General features: G+C 40.3%; 1 protein-coding gene across 2 annotated transcripts in view; it reads right to left on the reverse strand.

Moving 5' to 3' along the window:
• Window positions 1–1,554: 1,554 nt before the first annotated feature.
• The window catches only part of PGM2 (phosphoglucomutase 2), a 35,798-nt gene continuing 18,091 nt past the window's right edge, over window positions 1,555–19,261 (reverse strand). Inside the window, exons 7-14 of one of the 2 annotated variants that reach the window (XM_044912753.1) lie at window positions 15,385–15,574; window positions 14,551–14,648; window positions 13,137–13,317; window positions 12,955–13,048; window positions 11,129–11,258; window positions 10,082–10,271; window positions 8,187–8,317; window positions 1,555–2,570 (exon numbers count right to left, since the gene is read on the reverse strand). In XM_044912753.1, coding sequence (XP_044768688.1) covers window positions 2,465–2,570; window positions 8,187–8,317; window positions 10,082–10,271; window positions 11,129–11,258; window positions 12,955–13,048; window positions 13,137–13,317; window positions 14,551–14,648; window positions 15,385–15,574 — 1,120 coding nt within the window. In that variant the 3' untranslated portion in view covers window positions 1,555–2,464. Of the gene's footprint in view, window positions 2,571–8,182; window positions 8,318–10,081; window positions 10,272–11,128; window positions 11,259–12,954; window positions 13,049–13,136; window positions 13,318–14,550; window positions 14,649–15,384; window positions 15,575–19,261 lie in introns of both variants that reach the window. The other variant, XM_021701569.2, reaches the window with a different exon arrangement.

Genomic DNA, 19,261 nt, shown 5'->3' on the forward strand with positions numbered 1-19,261 from the left:
GAAGATATAGGATATTTCTATACCTTCCTCTCATTTTTGCTGTGAGCCTAGAACTGCTCTTTAAAAAAGTCTTTTACAAGAATAACAAAATTGAGACTTTGGGAGGTTAAGTGACTTGACCAAGGTCACAAAGATGGTTCACAGCAGACCATGATTAGAACCCAGGGGTCTTATGTTGCAAGCTTTATGCACCACACATTATGCTACCTGCCATCCCATAAAAACACACAAAAAAATATTCAGTGAGCATACATGGTGTGCTATTTCTTAGAACTACAAGTGATAAATAGAGTTAGGGGATCTCCTCCAGGTCCAACTGAATCACCTGCTCACATGAATGGCAGAAAAGTGCAGGTATGTCCTGAAGTTTATGTCTGGGTTATGTTTTTAGCACCCCCTCCAAAAAAAAACAAACCACACACATCCCCCAGCACCTCTATACTTTAGTTGGTGTTGTGCTCTATGCTTGGGAGCCCTTCTCCTTCATCTTCAGCTGCTACTCACCCCCAAAGGCGAAGCAGTCATTCATCTCTCTTCCATGAGGTTTTCTCTGGGTAGGATGGATCCGTCTCTCATACTTCTGAACCTCAGTACTTTGCAGATAACTCCATTAGAGAATTTGTAAGCATTCCAGTTACTACCTAGCCCTCCAATTAGACTGTGAGCATCATCACAGCATGGTGGGTCACCACCACCTTTGTATTTCCAGTAACAAACTGGGGCATAGTTTATATCCTCCAAAATCTGCACAGAGGATACAGATCTGACATTTCTTATTTCTAGAGTACACTTTGAGACTAGAAAACATCATAAAACAAAAATACATACAGCTTTTCCAATGAAGCAGCTGACAGAATATATCGAATATTATAGATTTAAGTTCTCTGAAAGGGGGGTGCCTGGGTGGCTCAGTCAGTTAAGCATCTGCCTTCAGCTCAGGTCATGATCCCAGCGTCCTGGGATCGAGCCCCACATCGGGCTCCTGGCTCAGCAGGGAGCCTGCTTCTCCCTCTGCCCACCCGCACTCTTGTGCTCGCTCTCGCTCTCCCTCTCTCAAATAAAATCTTAAAAAAAAAAAAAAAAAGAAAGCATAACACTTTGGAAGGTTCTCTGAAAGGCACAAGCTATATATCACTAAGATATAAAAACACTTTTTCCCTTTACTTTAGAAAAATGATTGCCAATGAGATTGTAATTTTTCATTGTTCTGAAACTGCTAGTAACCATCTAGGTTAATAATAATAACAACAGGCAATCATTTGCTTGAAAAATAGAAAAACCACATAAAATACAGAAAGCACATAAAGAACAGTGTGGTCCTGACTCATGGGTGCTCAAAGGGAGTCATTTTGGATGGTTTTAAGGCCACTGGTTATGAGGAGGTGAGGAGGCACAGGTTAAAGACAAACCTGGGAAAGGAAATCTAATGGTTTTATTTTATTTTAAAGATTTTATTTATTTATTTGTCAGAGACAGAGGGAACACAAGCAGGGGGAGCAGCAGAGGGAGAGGGAGAAACAGGCTTCCCGCTGAGCAAGGAGCCTGATGCGGGACTTGATCCCAGGATTCTGGGATCACGACCTGAGCCGAAGGCAGATGCCCAAATAACTGAGCCACCCACACGTCCCAATCTAATGGTTGTAGATTATAATCACATACGAACAAGGCAAAAAACCCAAATCAGGTATATAGTTAATGTTTACAGTCCTTGCTGCTTCTGTTCCAAAGATTACATGAACTTGTACCAAAGCAAACAACTGTACAATAAAGTACTTTGCAGTTTCAGGTAGCCAATTTTTTAATTCAAGCTTTAAAAAGATAAATGTTAATGCACTGAACAAAGATGGTTAGGCTGTTTTTTCCTAGCACATATACAATGTATAATGATGTATTATTAGAACTAAAAAGTTTTAGGTAAAAAATGTATCTTTTTATAGTATCTTTTGGGCCACTTTATAGATTCTTGTAAATTCCTCCACTTTAGGTTCCCTAAACATGAACACGGCATTTGATTTGTTTATATATTTTACCTTATAAGCAACTGATAGAAATGTAAATATACATATACCTAAAAAGTGGCTATCCTATAATATGACAGCCCAGAATTTAGAAACTGTATAGGCTTTCTGGCGATTTCAATTATGCATAAAAAGAATTATAGAGGAGACACATTTGTTATTTATTCTAATTAAAGCATATTAATTACAATATGTTATTGTAAAGAAAGTTAGCTATTTTTAAAATCTTCATTTTTGAATTCAGATAATGCCCAGGTTCAACCCTTTAATAGGAATGTTGGTTTGTTAGGTTTGGCCATCTTTTCTTTATTCATCTTAAAGGTCAAAAATAGAACAATGAGGAATGTAGGTCTATTAAAAATATATAAATACTTGTAGCAATTGTTTAAGTGATTTGGTCCTCAAAAACACTGCTTAATTGTAATTATGCCCAAGGCTGGAATATTTTACTCTGCCTTTGGTTGCAGGTTGTACTTTTGTGGCTGGAAAAAATGTTCTTCAATAGCACTGACTAGTTCATTTAGTTCCTTCTTCAGCTGCTCGGGATCACTGGAAAATAAGGGGGAAAATTCCAGATCAGTGGATTATTCCAAAGCATATTTGAAGTTCTCCCCACATTGGTCAAGTAACATTGAAATGTACCCTTAAGAGAGGGCTAAATCAGACAAAACAGAACCCCAGTGACTGAAGCATGGGAACACATCTGTTGACTTGGACAAAAAAACCCCCATGAGACAATATCCGTTCTTTCACCCAAGGTTTTACTAGGGTCTCTACTATAAACAAATAAGAATTTTTTTTTAAATGATTATGTTACGTTAATCACCATACATTACATCATTAGTTTTTGATGTAGTGTTCCATTATTCATTGTTTGCCTATAACACCCAGTGCTCCATGCAGAACGTGCCCTCTTTAATACCCATCACCGGGCTAACCCATCCCCCCACCCCCCTTCCCTCTAGAATCCTCAGTTTGTTTCTCATAGTCCATAGTCTCTCATGGTTCGTCTCCCCCTCCGATTTCCACCCTCCTTCATTCTTCCCCTCCTGCTATCTTCTTCTTCTTCTTCTTTTTAAACATATAATGTATTATTTGTTTCAGAGGTACAGATCTGTGATTCAACAGTCTTGCACAATTCACAGCGCTCACCATAGCACATACCCTCCCCAATGTCTATCACCCAGCCACCCCATCTCTCCCACCCCCCACCACTCCAGCAACCCTCAGTTTGTTTCCTGAGATTAAGAATTCCTCATATCAGTGAGGTCATTTGATACATGTCTTTCTCTGATTGACTTATTTCGCTCAGTGTAATACCCTCCAGTTCCATCCACGTCGTTGCAAATGGCAAGATTTCATTCCTTTTGATGGCTGCATAATATTCCATTGTATGTATATACCACATCTTCTTTATCCATTCATCTGTCAATGGACATCTTGGCTCTTTCCACAGTTTGGCTATTGTGGACATTGCTGCTATAAACATCGGGGTGCACGTACCCCTTCGGATCCCTATGTTTGTATCTTTGGGGTAAATACCCAGTAGTGCAATTGCTGGGTTGTAGGGTAGCTCTGTTTTCAACTTTTTGAGGAACCTCCATACTGTTTTCCAGAGTGGCTGCACAAGTTTGCATTCCCACCAACAGTGTAGGAGGGTTCCCCTTTCTCTGCATCCCCGCCAACATCTGTCATTTCCTGACTTGTTAATTTTAGCCATTCTGACTGGTGTGAGGGGATATCTCATTGAGGTTTTGATTTGGATTTCCCTGATGCTGAGCTAAACAAATAAGAATTTTTAAGAAACACAGTTTTTTGCTCTAGCATCCCCTAAAAGATCTGCAATATTTGTACCTAACAGAGCAAAGAAAACTTTGATGACTTCAGTTGTCATTCGATCCTGCTAAACTTTTACAAATGACATCTCTGTTAAGTTCTCGATCTCCCAGGATAGGAATGTTCCTGATTCCGTTTGCCTTCAAACTACTGGAAGCTAAGCAGCAGCCGGTCTGCAAGGCCTTCCTAGAAGGTACAGAGAATGGGAGCCTCCTAGTGGGCCTGCTAATCACACACCAGGAACTCAGAGTTCCCCCCACTTCCTCCCCCCACTTTTAATCTTTTTTATTCTAACTCCAGAACAAAAGGGTCCTGACTAAAGTACACAAAACAATCTAGGGAGCTAGTTCCCTCTAAGGAAATCAAGTTTTCAAGCATATGAAAAATTTATTTAAATGCAAACAACTGGAAGGTAGGAAAAGATAAAACGAATTTGTGTTTAGACTAGCAGCTCATGTTAGTGTCAGGTTACTAGTGCTGGGTGTTTACTCTAAGTTCTTGAAACCAAAAAGCTGAATTTAAAAAGCTAAATCCTTCAGTTCCAACTTGCATGACTTCATACTGACTGTCTTCAATATATGTAACTTTATTTTAATGGAAAACGAAATTCTTGTAATGAGTTAAGATCATTTTTACATTGTAATTCCTCCCCAGTACAACTAAAACAATCCATTTTATTGCAGACATTAATTCTGGCTCTACTACCAGCCCTATGCCCTCGGGTAAGTGGCCTCGCCTCTCCAAGGCCCAGATTTCTCATTTGTAAAATTGGGATAAAGACTTTTATTTTCTCAAGAGAGTTGCTGTGTAGATTGAGATAAATTATATAAAGCAATTAGCACAGAACCTGGCCCCAAAACCTCAATAAATGTAGCTATCATTAAAATTATGTTTACCCCCACTGGTGACATATAAAGTATGCTTCATAAATACATATGAATCACATAGGTCATTGTTTCCTTTCCCCTAAGTGTGTTTTGAAGACGATACTTCTCAGGAAGGCACATACCTAATACTTACTATTGTGGTTTTTTTTTTAACAATATGCCTAAAATTAAACTCACCAGTGAATATACAAATATAAACATTTAAATATATATACCTCCTACTGGTTTTGTTAGTTAGAACCTTGCTTGATATAATTAGTATCTAAACCCTGAGATAGTAACAGAGCGTCCTTGTTCTTGGGAATTGTGTATTGAGGTTTGCAACTTATTTTCAGATGGCTCAGGGAAAAAAAACAAACAAAATCAAACCTGCATATACAATACATGGTGAGAGGCAGGAAATACTGCAAAATGTTAGCAATTGCTGAGTCTAGCTTAAAGTGGGCTAACTATGGCTGGCAGCCTGCTGACAGCCCATTTTTGTAAAGATTTATTGGAACATAGTCACACCTATTCCTTTATGTATAAGATTTCTTTCTGCTTTTGAGCAACAGCAGAGGGGAGTAGTGCGACCATATGGCTTGCAAATTCTAAAATGTTTACTATCTGGCTCTTTACAGAATAAGTTTGTGGGGCACCTGGGTGGCTCAGTCGGTTAAGCGTCTGCCTTCGGCTCAGGTCCTGGGATCGAGCCCCGCATCGAGCCCCGCATCGGGCTCCCTGCCCCATGGGAAGCCTGCTTCTCGCTCTCCCACTCCCCCTGCTTGTGTTCCTGCTCTATCTCTTTGTCAAATAAATAAATAAAATCTTTAAAAAAAAAGAAAAGTTCGCCAACCCTTGGTCTAAGTGAAAGGTATGTGGGTATTCATTGAAATTTTCTAAAATACAAAGTTAGACAAAAGACATCTACTGATTTGATTCCCATCTTTTTATAAGCAGGACTTAAATTAGAAAAGGATTTTCCATTCTAAAGGATAAGTGGGTCATGGAATTCTATGAAAAAATGAAATTGATGATATAAAATATACTAGTATTAAAGTGATCAGAAAATAAGGAAACTTAGCCATGGCTTTATTGCTGTTTTATGTTAGGTATGCTGGTGACCTGACAGCATATCTGTGGACTGGCCTAGTGCCCAATGTCCCAATTAATAAACTGGAGCAGCATTTTGATGGATATAATAAAAGGACAATTTTTCAAAACATTTTCAGGACTTTGTAAACTAATATTTGAAGTTAAAGCCACCCAGTAATCCATGTGAATACTATTAAATACCAGATCCTCAAACATTAAATAGTATTGTTATTATAAAGTTTCTGAATTATTATATTTGCACAGAGTAACGACAAGGAAGGGACAAATATAGAGAGAAAATAGATCTTTAAGTTGGACTATTGTTCCTTTGTTTTCTTTTTTTAAGATTTTATTTATTTGACAGAGAGTTAGGGAGAGCAGGAACACAAGCGGAGGAGTGGGAGAGGGAGAAGCAGGCTTCCCACCGAGCAGGGAGCCCAATGTAGGGCTTGATGCGGGGCTCGATCCCAGGACCCTGGGATCATGACCTGAACCAAAGGCAGACGCTTAACAACTGAGCCACCCAGGCGCCCTGTTCCTTTGTTTTCAAAAGAAAGAGGGATATATGGAAACATTAAGTGAGAATGAGTTACAAAGAAACGTCTATGGAAAACCCCATTCTCAAGAGTAGCAAAGAGCTTAATATGTAAGATACACAGAAACACTGATACTTGCAAATATTACAATAAAATCCTGGTAATCCAGAATGCTTAGAAAATGAGCTGTTTTATGTGTTTGTTCAAGTTGCTTACCAGCTGAGTTTTTGCCCTTGCAGCACAAAAAGGTTTTGAATGGGACTCTGTAGCAAAATATAGGACACAGTCTATGCCTTCTTAGATATATTGACTGTTGTGATATTTAAAAGCCATAAACATGACTTTGACTGTTGGACTGGAGCTCTTATTCAGAAGAAGTATCAGGGCCCATGTGGATGTGGTACTCTATCTCCCTTACGATAAAGCAGTGAACATTCTGAGTTCCTGTGTCCATGTTTCCTAGTTTTGTTTTAGTATTTTTTTCCCTTGCTGTCAGCAGTCCTTTCTTCCTGCCCAAGGAATGTCTAACACTCAAAATTCTGTCCCAGCCTCTCTAATTTGCTACATTTAATCTGCTACTGTCTGGCCAATTGAAGATGCTCAGAAAATTTCCTCTGCTTTTATTTCCACATAGTGCAAATTTGATTCCCAAGACCAAAACAACTCTTCAACGTGCAAAGCTTTGATGTGTAAATGTCCTAACAACCGCTTAGACCCATCTTCCCCACTACAGTATTGAATGCTGGAAATGTGGTTACTGCGACCCAACCCAGGAACTGAGTTGCTAATGTCATTTAAGTTTAATTAATTGAAATTCAAAATTAAGAACTGACATTTCACTGTTATTGGAAAATTTAAGTATGTTTGAACAATTTAGGTATCAAAATCTACTTTTTCAACTGTAAATTTTATGAAATGGTAATACATTTGACCTTTCGACAGCATGGGGGTTCAGGAGTTAGCAACCCCCCATGCAGTCAAAAATCTATGTATAACTCTTGACTCCCAAAAAGTTAGCTATTAATATCCTTCTGTTGACCAGAAACCCTACCGAAACATAAATAGTCAATTGACAGGATGCCTGGGTGGCTCAGTCAGTTAAGTGTCTGCCTTTGGCTTAGGTCATGATCTCAGGGTCCTGTGATGGAGCCCCATGTTGGGCTCCCAGCTCAGCGGGGAGTTTGCATCTCCCTCTCCCTCCCTCTGCCTCTCCCCCCCACTTGTGCTCTGTCTCTCTCTCAAATGAATAAATAAAACCTTTAAAAAATAAAAAAAAAAAAATAAAGTTTAAGATGTTATAGTACTACAAAGTGAATTCAAACCCTTTACCAAGGTCACAACAACACGACCCTGAAGCTATCAGACCATTAGCTCTTTGGTGGCAAGGACCCTTTCTGCTATGGCACTTTCTCCTCTCCAGAACCCAGCACAGACCCATGCAAAATAGGTGCTCAAAGATATCTGTTCAGTGCATGTGCAATGGATTTTAATTTATTGTATCAGAGACAGGTAACTCTGGAAAGGAAAACTCATTGGTGCTAGTCTCAAATAAAGGTACTAGAAAAAGGAAACTGTATTACTATTACTGAAATTCAGAATGAAATTTTTCCCTACAAAGAGAGGTGGGACAGAAATAAGTATGTAGAAATCAGCTCTCCTGTCCCTGGATGCTTCAAGCAGCTGTTAATGTCACAAAATTGCTGCAGGTTCTGAAATAACATTCCTAATTAAAGTACATACTGGAAAAACAAAATGTTTTACTTAGCATTTGCACAGACCGATTAGGAATTTTAGGGAATAATAATCACGGGTGCTGCCATCCGTATCATACCTATTTCCAGGGGGGGGCACACAGTTCTGAATAGTACTTGATTTTGGGCTCGGTCCCACTGGTCCGCATGGTGGCCACGCCCCCGTTAGCAAAAGTAAAGGTGATCATTTGGCTGCTTTTGCTAGTTGGGAGAACCTGAAAAAGACCCACATCAAAGTATATCACTAAAATTTTAGAAGAAAAGTTTAGCAGAAAATTCCTGAAATCTTCCCGTAGAGAAAAAAACAAGCTGCATGGAAAGGACTGAATAAGTGGCATCAACATCCCTTTATGTGGCACACAGTAGGCCTCAGCTAGTTCCTGACGGAATGAAAGATCAGACCCTCAACAGCAGTCCTGGAAACTAAGCGATAATGGAGCGCTGCTTTCAAAACTGCGAGTCAATCAAGTGTGAGTGTAGAGTGAGACATTTTCAGACTTAAATGCCTCCAAAAATCGACCTCCTATTCATTTTTTTTTTAGGAAGCTACTAGAGGAGGTGATTTAGGAAAGTAACTATAGTAAGAGGAAGTCATGGAGTCCAGGAGACAAGCATGCACCCCATAAGTGGTGAAGGGCGTTCCCAGGATGACATGTGTGTACTCAACACAGAGACGAGCTGGCCCTGCCTGGATGGGGGACCAGAAGGGAGGCCAGTGGAAACAAAAGAGAACAGATAAAATTGCATTGGACCACGTGGAAAACCCTACTGAGAGGCATCCGAAGGAATGTGGGAAGACTGGAGATCGTTACATAAAAATCCAAGAAAATGAAAGAACAGAACAACTATTAATTATAGAAAAGGTAATTATACAATGTGGGGGAACCTAATCAAAGTACACAACTTAGCTAAGTGGGAAACAATAGTTACTAGTCCTAATAATGCAAGCACAGGATCTGAATTCACCAAGCATTGTGGCAAAGGTGTTTGTGAAGACAGGGGGAGAAGGGGGAAGAGTGAATGCAAGAAATGTCAGATTTCAATCCTTATCTTCATAATAGAAAAGTAATAAAGTCCAACACTGAGAAGCCCAAGCAACACCACATGAGCAGGTTATTTGCAATTTGGTGGTAAAATGCCAGGCGAGACAACTCAGAGGGAAGGGGGCTGTCTTGACATGGCAAAGAGATGGTGGAGGTTGGGCTGCCATATTTCATCATGACTCTTTCAAAAATATTTCTCTTTAAAAATATATTGTGTGCAGATGAAAATTTAGAAAAAAAAAATAAAAAGGAAATATCAAGGATGTCTAATATCTCATAAGAATAGTCTCACTCTCCTTCCCCAACCCCCTGCCATTAGTTAGCAATACTCTTCTGCCCTATTTGAGCCTTCTTTTGACTCCAGTGGAGGATCCACGTGATGTGAAGAATGCAAACTCACGCTTTATAGCTAACAGTGCCTGGACATTCAGGGAACAGAGTAAAACGAACTAGGAAGCAAACAGTGTTTCTCAAAGTATGTACTGGTAACATCAGCATCAGGAGGGATCTTGATACAAATGCAGATTTTGGCCCCCACCCCAGATCTACTCATTCAGAAACACCACGGCAGGCTGCCATACATGATGTATTGAGCAGGTGCGCAGACAGAGGAAAACCCAGATCTGGAGGCAGAAGACCCAGATGTGACCACAACCATCACCAACTAGCTGTGCGACCACAGGCAGGTCCTACACTTCCGAGCATTGATTTCCTGTGTGTTACATGGTGACATTGGTTTAGATGACTAGTGACGATCCTTGTAGTTCTAGCCCATGATTTTTAACTTTCCGTTTATTTCGATAGCATATTTATAGTAATGCCGGAATGCCTAAAATCAGCTTCAGTTAATTCCATGATTAAATAAGTTAATCTATTCAAAGTATAATAGAAGGTAAATACAGAAGAGTTTAGTTGATAAAAGATAGTATTACTTACAGCTTTTTTATCAGGTTGGCTATCGTCATAGCCAGTTGTAAGATCCCTAATGCCAGCAATTTCAAATCTGCCACAAGTTTTTGGATAATTATTCTTCCCATCGTAGTTTCTAAGGTTTTCAAATAATTTCTTAATGGTGCCTTGATCATGGCAGATAAAATATGAAGCTTTGGTAATATGGTAACCATATCTATCAAAACAAATATAAATAATTAAGTAATATACAGCATGAGGACTCTATGTAATAATATTGTACTATGTATTTGCAAGTTGCTAAGAGCATAGATCTTAAAAGTTCTCATCACAGGAAGAAATATTTGTAATTATGTGTGGTGTGGATGTTAACTAGACTTACTGCGATGATCGATTTGTAATATATACAAATATCGAATCATTGCATTGAATACCTAAAGCTAATGTCAATTACATCTCAATAGAAAAAATACAAATATGCAAAATAAGGAACAAATAATCCCACAGGATGTACACAAAACATACACAGAACATGTATCAACCAGTTTTAAACTAAATGAAACAAGTAACCATGACTAGCTACAAACGAATAATTTCGCATAAAAAAGAGGTACAACAATTGACCCCAGGGATTGCCAAACTGCTGCCCGGCCTTCAGCCTGTATCTGGGGGTGAAAGTTTCATTGCACGGCAGCCACACCCCACCCATTCCCATATATGCCCCTGGCTGCTTCTCACTATAAAGGCAGACTTGACTAATGCCTCTAAAAACTCAATAGATGGTTCATGAACACCTTTGATCTTTTCCGATATCAGACACTTAAAATCACCTTCTTCAATTAGCTATTTCTGCAACTGATGTTCTCATTTGTTAGGGATTAACGCAGTCATGAGTGATAATTAGTATCAAATGGCTAACCATCAAAAGAAAATGGGATCCCTTCCTTAGTTTCCAGAAGAAAGAGAATCCACAACCAAAGAGTGTTAGAACACTAGTGTCTGACACATAAAAACATAATAAAACATTGAAAACTATTACTTCAATTAAACGGAGTTAACAGAATAGAAACTTACTCAACATAGATGGCCTTTAGCTGCTGAGACAAAGACAGATTCTTGGTGGCTAGAAAGCTAGCCAGCTCTGCGCTGATGACCGCGGCGCTGACTCCGTCCTTGTCCAGGACAAAAGGGCAGCACATGTACCCTGCAGAAACACGTGTCATGCGTACACCCTTAGGAAGGGGCTCCTGTAACGCTATACACGCACATTGTCTCCACGCAACTTGACCATCGCCTAAGAGGCTGTACGGTATGAATATGCGAATGCTTCTCATTTACCACCTTTATATTCAAGAATCCAGCCCAATGCCCAAGCACAAGGCGGGCCTTCAAGATGTCCTGGTTGAATAACCTATAAGGAGACTGTCCCTCCTGGACAAACTGTTCATTCCCTACGTCCAGCCAAAACCCCTCCCGCTCACACAGAATGGTTTCCAGATGTTCTCATCAATGCTTATTCTGTCTTCTCCGAATTCCAACAGTTCTGGTGAGTTCTGTCCTTCACCTTGACACCTAGCCCATACTCTTTTGTGTGGTTACTAACAGGATCTACGCAAACTGCCCTAGGCTAAGGTCAGTGTGATCTGTTTCTCTCAGAGTCACTATGTGATTGATATGCAATAAATAGTTGATAAACAAATGTAAGGAAAAAATTTTAACAAAAGCTATAGAAAGATAAGACTGCCAATTGTAACGAAAAGGAAAAAGCTGAGCTATTACACACTTCCTTTGATTAATTAGTCAAATGATATGCGGGAGCATCTGTGCTGCAGGAAATACAGATGAATCTTTTTTTTTTGAATCTTCTTTTTTTTTAAAAAAAGATTTATATAGGGCGCCTGGGTGGCTCAGTCATTAAGTGTCTGCCTTCAGCTCAGGTCATGGTCCCGGGGTCCTGGGATCGAGCCCCGCATCAGGCTCCCTGCTCGGCGGGAAGCCTTCTTCTCCCTCTCCCGCTCCCCCTGCTTGCGTTCCCTCTCTCGCTGTGTCTCTCTCTGTCAAATAAATAAACAAAATCTTTAAAAAATAAAAATAAAAATAAATTTATTTATTTGAAAGAGGGAGAGAGACAGAGACAGAGAGAGAGTGGGGGGAGGGGCAGAGGGAAAGAATCTCAAGCAGACTCCCCACTGAGCAGGGAGCCCAACTTGGGGCTCTATCCCAGGACCCTAAGATCATGACCTGAGCTGAAACCAAGAGTCAGACACTTAACCGACTGAGCCACCCAGGCACCCGCAGATGAGTCTTCTTATATAAGTATAAGGTATAATAGCTTTTATGAAACAAACAGCTAAAAAATCCCCCACACAAACATCTGAATTTCAAGTTTTTCTACCTAGCTCCCCTTTCTCCTCACCTATGCTGACAATTTAAGACAAATGTTTCTCAGTCATTCTGGCTGGACTTGGAGCTGTCCTTTCAGGTGACAGTCACTTTGATGAAAGCCCCACAACCAAGTCCTCTCCTTTCCTCTGGACAGACTTCCGCCCAACACTTTCGGAAGAGGAGTGAACCATATCAGATGCGGAGATCAACACTGCAGTTGAGGGAATACCACCACTCCCCAAAATATGTGGGGTCCTGAGCTCCAACCACCCAAGTGCAGAACATCACTGTTTTCATGCAGGGAAAGGCTTACATTAATGGCTTGGTTATTTGTGAGATACTCTTTTTAGCTGAAAGAAAATCTGAGAAGCCAATTGTAGGGTAGGACGGTCCAACACTCTTTGAGCGCCAGTGTACTCCTGGTCTTCTGTTCCTTTTCTGAACCCCAATCCAAATTCCATTTATTTGCACTCTATATATTAGCTAATGCTACAATCACCATTATCACTTCTTACCGATAGCTTCTTCGAATGCAAATAAGACATTCTTCCCCTGGTCTATTAGCTGTTTGGCTCGGTTTCCCATCCACTTAAAGCCAGTTAGTGTTTCCTAAAGGAGTAACCCAGAAGAGAAAGAAATGCCTTAGACCTTGTACAGAGCCAAAGAAATTTGAGAGGAAGTCCCAGAAACACGTTACCTCAAAGTGAAAGCCCTCCTTTAAGGCAATGGCTCGCAAGATTTTGGAGGATACGGTGCTCGACAACATGTATAAGTCTTTGAGGGCACTGTGATCTTGGTTCTTTTCTTTCCAAGAAGTAAAAAGCCACCAGCCCAAGAGGGCCCCCAACTCGTTGCCTGAAAACACTCTCCATTCACCACTGAAAGAAAAAACAACCAATGCTTTGCTGTGATCTTAAGAGAGATGCTGGAAGTCACTGGGACAGGACAATTAAGCCAAACAAGGCTCAGAGTGGTTTGTGCAAGTGCTCTTATCTTTCTTCTTTAAAGAACTGGTTGGAAACGTGACTGTCACTTCACAAACATCTAAGCAGCTACTCTGTCTCAACTGGTTTGCTCAAACCTCCCATCTCTGAAGAGCGAGGATATACAACGCTTTTATTTGTCTTTGGCAAAAGCTTTGGTTTTAAAGATGATAGAAATATGCCAGCAAGATCCCACCTCAGGATAATAGTCTGTGTATCTCAATTTTCGGTCTGGTCAGTATTGAGGATTCTGGGAGGGCAACAGTCTAGCATGCCTCAAGAACAAGTTCATACTAAAATGATCAGGACACCAGAAAACAGATGTGGGACTTATTCTCTTTTCCATAGTCCGCATAGCTAGAAGTACATTTCGTGTTTCAACAGGTATCATCCTGGGTGAACTTTCTAGAAAGTGATTAGAATTGAATCTGTTTGATCATAATCTGAAACCCTAATCCTTTGGGGTGCCTGGGTGACTCAGTAGGTTAAGCTTTCGACTCTTGATCTAGGCTCAGATCATGACCTCTCCCTCATTCTCTCTAAAAAAAGTTTAAATAAATAAATAAACCCCCAACCCTTTGGCAGCACCCCCACTACTCCCCAAACATCACGTGCTGTTTGACACCCAAAACTGCTTGGACCCTGCCTGCCTTTCATCTTTTCTCTCCACTTATGTCCTATTAATTCTGGACAAACTCTATGGTCAAACTTGTCTTAAACACTGGGTATCCAACTGCTATTCCTCTCCGGTCTGCTCAACCTAAATTCAACATTTCCTTGAAGGTCCAGCTCCTTTGCCAAACCCTTTAGCAAATACTACACTGTAAAGCCAACTCCAAACAAAGGACTTGCTGGCATTAGGGACTGAATCATTAATTATAATAAAATCAATGATGAAATGAGAGAAGATAAATAGTACTTTCAATTCAAGTACATCCTGGGCTGGTTTACTCAGCATGATGCTGGCCCCCAGAACAGCATTTTGCTGTATGTTAGAGGTTCAGTGACAATTTGTATAATAAATGGTAAATATTTCCAAATAGGTCCAGTCTCCCCAAGAACATTTTACTACTGAAGATGTCACCCCGTTATGTTTTCTATTAGATAGGTCACCAAAATCAATTGTACCTGTCTTGCTTTTCTGCCACAGCAAGTCTATCAGCATCCGGATCATTTGCTAAAATGATTTTGGCCTTGGTTTTGTCAGCCAAGGCAAAAGATAAAGTCTGAAAAAGAGTAGGACAATAAAAAATTACTTCAATCAAGAATCGGGCATATTGCAGTCTTTAAAAACATTCAGGTCTTTAAGAACTAAAAGAACTTTCCCCAAACGAAGGCAGAATTTTATTTCTGGAGCTGGTCTTGGCTGATCACCTATTACTTCCTAAGCCAGAGGTCAGGTAATGGGAACATCAACACATGACCCACACCTGCCCGTGGGATTCACCCCACATCCGATAGCGTGTATGTGGCTGGACCGGTATTTCTAGGCCTTGCCGAGTGATCAACCTCAAAAACAAACCAAAATAAATGGACTTTCTGACTATGGTTGCTACCCTAACCTTTAAAAAGGTTGAAGGAACTGTAATTTAAATAGCATTACTTCATATTAGAAAAATGAAGGAATAAAAATTAAGGAATAAAAAAATTAAGGAATAAAAATCATGTGATGAATATCTATTCTATTACTGTTCCCTTTTCACATTTAGAAAGCACAGTAAACTCAATTTAAATTTAATTCAATTTAAAATATGATGTTGATTTCAGCTCTCACATCCTGATGCTAAGATATGTATTTTGAAGGTTCCTGTCAGAAATGGATGACTAACACATATAAATATTTCTCATGATGAAGCTGAGTTTTTTGTTCAGCACAATGAAAACACATAAAAAGTTATTTTACTTGATAGTAAGAATTTTGGATATAACAGGTAAGTTTTAGAACAAAAAAGATTAGGTTACCAAGACACCTTTACCCTCCTCAGGATTCGGGTATTTCACTGTTGGGAACTCAGGATCGGGATCTTTCTGTTCGGGAACAGCCTCAGGAGGAGCAAAGCCAAAAGCCTTGAAAGCCGACTGCACAAACTCATGACCCACGCCATGGACAGAGGTGTGCACAAACGTCACCTTCGTCTCTCTGTTCACACTCCTGGGATTAAACATGCCATGGAAAAGGATAAGATATAGATGAAAGATGCAAGTATGGCTTGCAAAACTAGAAGCTCTGTTATCAAGGAACCAGATTCCTAAGAAAGTAAGAAATCAATGTATTAAGAAGGTACAAGACAACCGACTGTCTTTCTAATTCCATTTAAAAAAAGAAGCAAAACTTATCCACTCTTTCCCAAATATATACTCTACCCCCAACATATTCAAGTTTTAAATTTTACTCTCTAGTTATTTTCAGTAAATCTGATGACTTTCAGAGTTTGTTTTACGAGACAGCTTTCACACCTAGAGTGGGACTCAAGAAAGAACTCAGGGCTCAGGTTCCAGAAGAGACTCACGGCTGCCCGAGGGTGCCGGCCCATGGCAATGCCAGCACCCCGGCTCCTAATACTCTCTACTAGCTTCAAAATGATTTTCAAAATGTCCCTTTTTACAAAATGGGATGGAACACCTTAAAAATAGATGTATAAATTTTTTTTTTCTTTGTCAGGTAACAATTCTGTTTGTCAGATTACCCGGGGTCAGGGAATTAAAATAGAATAACAATAAATATCCAAAGTAAAAGTTATAGAAAGGTAAAAATAAGACTTAGAAAAATTCCAGGGGCGCCTGGGAGGCTCAGTTGGTTAAGCATCTGCCTTCAGCTCAGGTCACGATCCCAGAGTCTTGGGATTGAGCCCCTCATTAGGCTCCCTGCTCAGTGCGGCGTCTGCTTCTCCCTCTATCCTTCCCCTCTGCTTGTGGTCTCTGCCTCTCTCACTCTCTCTCTCTCAAATAAATAAAATCTTTTTTTTTTAAAGATTTTATTTATTTATTTGAGAGAGAGAATGAGATAGAGAGAGCATGAGAGGGGGGAGGGTCAGAGGGAGAAGCAGACTCCCTGCCGAGCAGGGAGCCCGATGCAGGACTCGATCCAGGGACTCCAGGATCATGACCTGAGCCGAAGGCAGTCGCTTAACCGACTGAGCCACCCAGGCGCCCCTCAAATAAATAAAATCTTAAAAAAAAAAGAAAAATTCCAGAGTTCTAACTGCTAGAATCTTAGGTTATTGCCCTAACCTAACCCATTTCTTTTGAAAGTGAATAAATGCACAAGGTCTTCTCTTAAAATAGGAAATAACGTGCATCTGGAAAAATAAATATGCAAGACTAAGTGAGAGCAAATCTGGAAAAAAATTGCTCAGATATTAAAGTGAAGTATAAAGCTATCATAATTAGAATGGGTTAGGACTAGATTAGAAAGGCAATTAAAGGAACAGAATAGAGAGCAGAAGTTGATCAAGTTTGAAATGGGAAATATATGTGAAAAGCAGTAATGGCTTCATGGTTAACATGCTTTGAAGACAGACTCTGAATTTAAATCCTGGAGTTCTGCCACTTACAAGCTGTGTGACTGTTGGTTATTTACTCAACCTCTCTGTGTCACAACTTTCTCATCTATAAAATGGTAATACACCAGAACCTACCCTCAGCATTACTGTGAGGATTAAAATGAGATTAAATTAATCAGTAAAAGTAAAGGCCTACAGAAGCTATCTATATAAGCACTCAATCTGTGTTGGGAATTATTTGATAAAGTGATTATTTCCAATTAGTCAAAAAAGGTAGATTCTCCAATTTAATGTGTTGGTGTAACTGCAAAACTTAAAAAAAAAAAAAACAACAAACCAATCTGCTTTCCTATTTCATGCTCACACAGAATTAAAAATCACTAATGACTGAAAAGATTTAAACATTATAAAATGTAAGTATGCAAGTCCTAGAAAAAAACAAGGGGGACTTTTTAAAAAAATAATCTTGGTGTAGAGAAAGTCTTAGTACAACACTAAACTCAGACCTCATAAATTAAAAGACTGATAGACATTATCCAATTTTTATGAGTTCATCAAAAAGTTTCCAATAAAAAAGTCCAAAGGTAATAACAACAGAAGGGAAAACAATATTTGAAATAAATGAAGACTAGTTATCTATACGAGCAAAGAGGTTTCACAAATGCAAGAAATGAATACATACATAGAAAAATATAGGTAAAATAAATATGAAAAAATAGTTTATTCATATTTAAAGAGTCCAAATAAAGTAAGATATTACTTTCATCTGGCAAAATAAGAAATTTGATAATCCTCAGTATGGGTAAGATGTGTGGATCACATATTGTTGATACACTTGAGATATTACATCACTGTGTCTGATATGGTTGTGATTCTGTTGGTGGGAGCGTGAACCGGTATAACGTGTTTGGAGAGCAATTTATTAGTCATGGCCAGCTCTGTCAATGCATGCACAATGCTGCTACCAGAACTGTAGCTCACGGTACCTACGCACGCACATGCACACAAGGACTCATGAATCGAGCATGTTGCCACCAGTGCTCCGTGGAGGAGCGAGCAAGTCCAAACCCTTGCCTCCGTGAAATCCGATCAGAGGGATGGAAGGAAGGTGCATAGATGTGTTTCGTTTGGTGTGTACACCGTTTACAAAATGGACCCGATAATTAAAAATGAGGAGATTTCACACTGAAAATGTAGGTTTCTCAATTCTCTCAGGGAGAAATCAGACCCTCTGGCAACTCTGGACCTCCATTTGCACTTGGTAACAATCAGCAACTGGGGTCCACGCTCTACCAGGGACCTCCATTCTCCGTGGTCCCACAAATACAATATTAGAGACAACCGAGAAATTGTGCCTCTTTAAAATCAGTGGTTTCGGGCGCCTGGGTGGCTCAGTTGGTTAAGCGACTGCCTTCAGCTCAGGTCATGATCCCAGGGTCCTGGGATCGAGTCCCGCATCGGGCTCCCTGCTCTGCGGGGAGCCTGCTTCTCCCTCTCCCACTCCCCCGCTTGTGTTCCCTCTCTCGCTGTGTCTCTCTCTGTCAAATAAATAAATAAAATCTTTAAAATAAATAAATAAATAAAATAAAATAAAATAAAATAAAAATAAAATCAGTGGTTTCTTCCCGGTGGGGGGCTATCAGGAGTGGCGGACCCCACAGCATGTTACAGCAGGACAACACTGTTACTGGGCTTGTCTGCTTCTTACCTAACTGTACGTCCTGAGTCTGCATCCCTCGGTTACCTACACGGTCACTACCACTTACCTAACTGCACGTCCTGAGTCTGCATCCCTGGGTTACATACACGGTCCCTGCCACTTACCTAACTGTACGTCCTGAGTCTGCGTCCCTGGGTTACATACACGCTCACTGCCTCTTACCTAACTGTACGTCCTGAGTCTGTGTCCCTCAGTTACATACATGGTCACTGCCACTTACCTAACTGTACGTCCTGAGTCTGCGTCCCTGGGTTACACACACGGTCACTGCTTCTTACCTAACTGTACGTCCTGAGTCTGTGTCCCTGGGTTACATACGCGGTCCCTGCCACTTACCTAACTGTACGTCCTGAGTCTGTGTCCCTCGGTTACATACACGATCACTGCCACTTACCTAACTGCACGTCCTGAGTCTGTGTCCCTCGGTGACATACGCGGTCACTGCCACTTACCTAACTGCACATCCTGAGTCTGCATCCCTGGGTTACATACATGGTCACTGCTTCTTACCTAACTTCACGTCCTGAGTCTGCGTCCCTGGGTACATATGCGGTCACTACCACTTACTGAACTGTACGTCCTGAGTCTGCGTCCCTGGGTTACATACACGGTCACT

This window comes from Neomonachus schauinslandi, chromosome 2 (assembly GCF_002201575.2).
Source record: "Neomonachus schauinslandi chromosome 2, ASM220157v2, whole genome shotgun sequence".
Taxonomy (NCBI): domain Eukaryota; kingdom Metazoa; phylum Chordata; class Mammalia; order Carnivora; family Phocidae; genus Neomonachus; species Neomonachus schauinslandi.